The sequence below is a fragment of the Sinocyclocheilus rhinocerous genome, unplaced genomic scaffold (genome assembly GCF_001515625.1).
Source record: "Sinocyclocheilus rhinocerous isolate Xijiao unplaced genomic scaffold, SAMN03320098_v1.1 scaffold969, whole genome shotgun sequence".
NCBI lineage: Eukaryota > Metazoa > Chordata > Actinopteri > Cypriniformes > Cyprinidae > Sinocyclocheilus > Sinocyclocheilus rhinocerous.
This window is the reverse complement of record NW_015664218.1, coordinates 41,246-47,159: the sequence shown is the minus strand read 5'-3', so window position 1 is coordinate 47,159 and position 5,914 is coordinate 41,246. Positions and strand designations below refer to the sequence as shown.

At 45.2% G+C, this 5,914-nt stretch overlaps 1 protein-coding gene across 2 annotated transcripts in view; it reads right to left on the bottom strand.

Moving 5' to 3' along the window:
• LOC107730011 (2,3-dehydroadipyl-CoA hydratase-like) overlaps positions 1 to 5,914 on the bottom strand; it is a 26,532-nt gene that overhangs the window by 19,188 nt on the left and 1,430 nt on the right. For both annotated transcript variants that reach the window (XM_016540757.1, XM_016540758.1), the window contains exon 3: positions 3,842 to 3,939. In XM_016540757.1, coding sequence (XP_016396243.1) covers positions 3,842 to 3,939 — 98 coding nt within the window. The remainder of the gene's footprint in view (positions 1 to 3,841; positions 3,940 to 5,914) is intronic.

The window sequence follows — 5,914 nt, the reverse complement described above, 5'->3', positions numbered from 1 at the left end:
ATTGCTCAGAGACGCAAAACAGTGCTGTGATCTTTGTTTGGAACTATTTTCGTTGGAAATTTATTTAACTTCTGACTATTTTGTAGTAAGTAACGAATATGCTTTGGGGAAATGTATCGGGGTAAAAGTATACCTTTTAATTAGGAAATGTAGTGGAGTAAATGTAAAAGTTGGCTGAAATATAAAAATTCAAGTAAAGTATAGATACTCTCAAAAAATACTTAAGTACTGTAACAAAGTATTATTACTTCATTACGTTACACCACTGATGAGAAGGGATAAGGGGCGATGCCGGCGGTAGAGCAGACGCTTGCGAGCTATCCCCGTCCTCAGCATTGTCCCTGAAGGCCCCAAAGCTTCCCACCAGGCCAGTAAGGCTGACACCCAGCCTGGTTGAGAAAGCTTATACGGCAGCAGGTCAGGCCGGTGCGTGTCTGCACACTATGACGGTGTTGCAGGTGTACCAGGCCGACCTGCTAAAAGACCTGGATAAAAGGGAGGAAGAGGAATTCGACGTAGTAGCCGAACTACGTCGGGCCACAGACCTGCCGCTTCAGGCCACCAAAGAAAAGGCCAGAGCCATTGGCCATTCAATGGCAGCATTGGTGGCCACGGAGCGGCACCTGTGGTTGAATCTGTCTGAGCTACAAGATAAGAACAGATTCTTCCTGCTGGATGCCCCTCTATTGCCTTCTGACCTCTTCGGCGGCACAGTAGATACTGTCGTTGAGAGGTTTCGGGAGGCAAAGAAGCAGGTGGTGGCATTTCAGCGCTTCCTCCCTCGCTGCTCCTAGGTCTTTGGGACTGCTGAGTGGGAGCAGTCCCAGCCGTCCATCTCCTTATATCGCCAGACCCAGAAACAGAACGTTGCGACCTGTACCCCTCGCAGAGAGAGCAGGGGGCAGGATGGCGCTCTCGGTCGGGGTCTTCTAAACAGAAAGCGGATCTGTGGACCGTTATTCTGTCGAAGAGGACCTCGGACAAGCGGCCCTGACAATTCCATCGTCAGGACTCCAAGGTCAGCCCACCCTGGGGAGGAGAGGTACACACCTCGGTATACGGTGCCCAATCCTCCTCAGTGCCCTCAGGGAGTTTCACTGATACCCCTGCCAACCCCAGTACTTCAGGGCTCAGTGAGCTCCGACAATCGAACTTCCCAGCTGCCGCCCGGCGACGGTACGGCACAGAAAAACTCGTCCCTTCAAGTGAGGGCGCTAGAGCAGTCAGGTCAGTCGTTCTCTGCCGGTCATCCACTCAAGGGCACCGAAGTGGCTCCTCTAGCGACACCAGAGGCCAGTCTCGAGAGACTGGTTCCCTTAGTAGACTTTCTGACAGCGTGGAAACATCTGCCAAATGTCTCACAATTGGTCCTGCACACTGTAGAGAGAGGTTACAGAATTCAGTTCGGTTCTCTACCAATTCACTTCAACGGGATCATTCCTACATAAGTAAGCCCCGAGCAGTCTCTGGTATTGGAACAGGAAGTAGACACTCTCTTGAGAAAGGAGGCCTTAGAACGTGTCCCTCCTCTCTCGAGAGAGTCAGGGTTCTACAGCTGTTACTTAATCGTTCTGAAGAAGGATGGAGGGTTGTGTCCAATCATAGATCTACGTCTTTTGAACCGCGCTATCAAACGGTTTCGGTTGCTGGCCGTGTTTCGAGCTCTAAAACACTTCCTTCCAGACCAAAGGGGACATCATGTGCTTGTCCACACAGACAACACATCGGTAGTCTCCTACATCAACCAGCAGGGGGGGTCTGCGCTCGCACCCCTTTACAGGCTGGCGCACAAGATCCTCCTGTGGGCTCAGGGAAAGCTCCTCTCAATCAGAGCAGTCTACATCCCTGGGCACCTAAATCAGGAAGCAGACATCCTGTCTAGACATGGGCTGAGGCCCGGGGAATGGAGGCTCCACCCAGAGGTGGTGGAGCTCCTATGGAGGGAGTTCGGCCAGGCAGAAGTGGATCTATTTGCCTCGCAGGAAACGACACACTGTCCACTCTGGTTCTCCCTCACGCATCCAGATCCACTTGGGCTGGACGCCATGGTGCAGACGTGGTCGAGGAACTGTCTGTATGCTTTTCTGGAGTTCTGGAGTATGTCGGGACGGGGTCCATCTTCTGTTAGTTTCCCCGTTCTGGCCGGCCCGAGTATGGTTCTCGGACCTTGTGTCACTCCTCGACGGCTCTCCGCTGGAGATTCCGATTAGGAGGGATCTCCTCTCTCAGGCGGGGGGCACCATCCTTCACCCCCGCCTGGAGTTATGGAAACTGTGGGCGTGACCCCTGAGGGGGCACAGCTCCTAGCATCCGGTCTCTCAACTGAGGTTGTTGAGACCATACTCCAGTCCAGAGCTCCCGCTACGAGGAAACTGTATGCCTTGAAGTGGAAACTTTTCACTTCTTGGTGCGGACAGCGACTGCAAGACCCAGTTAACTGCCCAGTTGGTACAGTTCTGGAGTTTCTGCAGAAGCACTTCTCCACTCTGAAGGTATACGTGGCGGCCATAGCTGCTTACACCCTTCTAGATGGTCAGTCATTGGGAAGACACCCGTTAGTTACACGTTTCCTCCATGGCACTCGGAGGCTGAGGCTAGTACAGCACACCAAGGTGCCCTTATGGGACCTGGTGGTGGTTCTGGAGGCTTTGTGCAGTGCTCCTTTCGAACCCATTGAAGATATCTCTGACAAGCTCCTCACGCTGAAGACGATCTTCTTACTCGCCATATCCTCGCTGAAGAATATAGGAGATCTTCAGGCACTCGCTGTATCGTGCCTGGAGTTTGCCCCGGGCATGGTTAGGGCGTTACTTTACCCGAGACCCGGGTGTGTCTCTAAGGTGCCCATTTCTTCACCGGGTCCTGTAGTACTGCAAGCCTTTTTGTCCTCCTCCCTTCCAGGAAGCAGGCCAGGAAAGACTCAATCTTCTTTGTCCAGTGCGAGCACACTTATGTTCACAGAGCTGCCCAGTGGCATAAGGCAGATCAGTTATTTGTTTGCTTTGGTCCACCTAAGAAAGGGGCTCCAGCGACCAAGCAAACTGTGAGTAGATGGGTGGTTGAGACCATCACACTGGCCTACGAGTCCTCTGGCCTCCAGACAGCCATCGGGGTCAGAGCGCACTCGACTAGGAGTATGGTGGCCTCCAAGGCCTTATCAGTGGGCGTGGCCCTTCAAGATATTTGTGCTGCGGCGGGCTGGTCCTCTCCGCACACATTTGTCCGTTTTTACAAGTTGGAGCTGACATCTTCTCCAGGGTCCCAAGTTCTCTCGTCTTGATGTGCTCACCAGATACACACTTGACAGGGACTTGCTCGTATGGTGCAGTGGGTATTCTTGTTCCCAAAGCGTTTCGCCGCAGCTCGAGTTCCTGAAGGGGAACATCTCCAGGCTACGTATGTAACCATGGTTCCCTGAAGGGAACAAGATGCTGCGTCTTTCTGCCATACTCCCTGCATCCCTGCAGGCGCTCGCTTCCGCAGAAGCTAACATGTGCGTTGGCCGGATGTGCTTTTATACTTCCTGGTTGCTCACGTCACCCCGCTCGTGACGTCTCACTTCTCTATTGGACTGATTTCATACATGCTTCAGAACGTGGGAAAAAAATTGTTGCAATGACTGCAATGTTTGTTTCATTATGAACATTTTGGTAGACATTTTAATTTTAATTAATGGCTGTTAATGTGTATGTTAATGCATGAAGGGTCATAGAAATGGTCATGAAAACTATTTTTGGTACAAGAAATGTTTATAACATTATAGAAGACTTAAAAGTAATGTATTAAATGACTTCTCTAGTAGTACTGTGCAATACTGCATCTAAGAAGGACCACTCCGTACCATGGGACCAGGACAACAGGAGACATCTTCCTCCAGTTTGAGAGAACCAGAGCTCTGGGCCAACTCCTTCAGATCAAAACCAGCACAGAAATTCCCTCCTGAAACAAACAACTCGGTTATTTAACTGAGAAGGCAACCTATTGTTACAAACCTGTATGAGTTTCTTTCCTCTGTTGAACATAAAATAAGATTTTTGAAGAATGTGGGTAACCAAACAGTTGCTGGTCCCCATTATCTTCCGTAGTATGGAAAAAAATTGTATGGAAGACAATGGGGAAGCAGCATACATTCTTCAAAATATCTGAACCTTCAGAAATCAGCATATAAGAATGATTTCTGAAGGATCATGTGACACTGAAGACTGGAGTAATCACGGGAAATTAAAATTACATTTTCAAAAATATTCAAACAGCAAAGTTATTTTTTTATACAGTGTGATGCCAAATGTATGACAGGCATTTAACTAAAATATACTTTAATGTACTTTGTAATGAAACCTGTACTTAAATGTTGTTTTAATTTGTAATGATGAAGTTGCAATTTAATACATTAAAAATCTATTAACTTTACGGTACACCTTTATTTTAATCTTTAATCGTTAAGGATGTTACATGGATTTACTAAAGTAACAAAAGTAAATTAAGCAAAATTACGCAAAAAGTACTTTCCATGTGCTTATGTTAGTCAACACATTAAAAATAAGTGTACTTCTGTAAAGCACAACAAAAGATTATTAAAACAATGATTTAAAATTCATTTTAAAGTAGAACTTTTGATTTGACATTACTACAAAGTGCACTTTTGTGTACTTAAGTGAGTAAATAAAAATAGTTATTTATTTATTTAGGTATTTAGCAGACGCTTTTATCTAAAGCGACTTACAAATGAGTACAATAAAAGCAGTCAAAACTAACAAATTAGCAACAATATATAAGTGCAAATGACAAGTCTCGGTTAGCCTAACGTCTTAGGGCTTCAACAACTGAAAGCAAGGCAGGCTCGGTCGAATGTCCACTTCTGAAGCCAGATTGGTTGCTGTCCAGGAGGTTGTTCTGTGAGAGAAAGGCTGAGACTTGGTTGAACACAACTCGTTCAAGTGTTTTTGCAATGAAAGGTAGAATAGATAGTTATTAAAGTGTTCTCTCTTTAAATACATGAAGTGGTCTTTATTTTATTTTATTTTATCAAAATTAATATTATATATATTATAGTTTTTTATATACTTTAAAAGTACACTACAAATGCATGTTTACCACAATTAAGCACACTTCTTTTTCACAAGGGATGGGAATACATACTAATTACAAGAGTCATTTTAAACTTTCAAATTATATTTTTTTTCAGAGAAAAGTTACCATTTAAAACAGTCCTTCAGTGTACTTTGACAAATCACAGCTTGAACTAAGCAATAAAACAGCAATTATTCATAATTTAGCTGAAATGTGAGCATATTTTCATAATGGCTTCCTAATGGACTAGTAAAATATAGACTAGTAAGTGAGATTGTGAGTGCTCAATTACATTTGAATGTCCATTTAAATGTCTAAGATATAGTAGATGTTAACACAGACCTGAAACTGTGTTCTGGTGAAAAAAGGGAGTTCTTGTGTGGCCATCATTACCTCTGGCACTCATTCACCTCCTCAAAGCTTAAGCAATTACTGTCATCACACATTCTTTATGTTGCTGTCTATGTAATGTTATCTACTGTGTTCAGTTCACCTGTAGACAGTCCTCTGGCTGAGCTCCAGGTTTAGAGTGTGAGAGAGAGCAAAACCTCTCATTTGACCATGATAAAGGTGATTTAGGAAATTTGAGCAGAGATGGTTGATCCAGGTTGAACAAATTATTTCTATTGAGGGTGTGCAATTTGATGGCCTGGGATAATTGTTTTCAATGTGGTAATATTGTCATTACAGGCTTTGACATAACACAGGACTCTTGTAGCCATGTGCTGCCCACTTAGTCAAATATTTAACAGCTTTTAGAATGTAGACACATTTCAAGAAAATGTTAGTAAGCTTTAGACATAACCAAGTATATATTTAATGGGGGGGGGGGGTGTGCATGTAT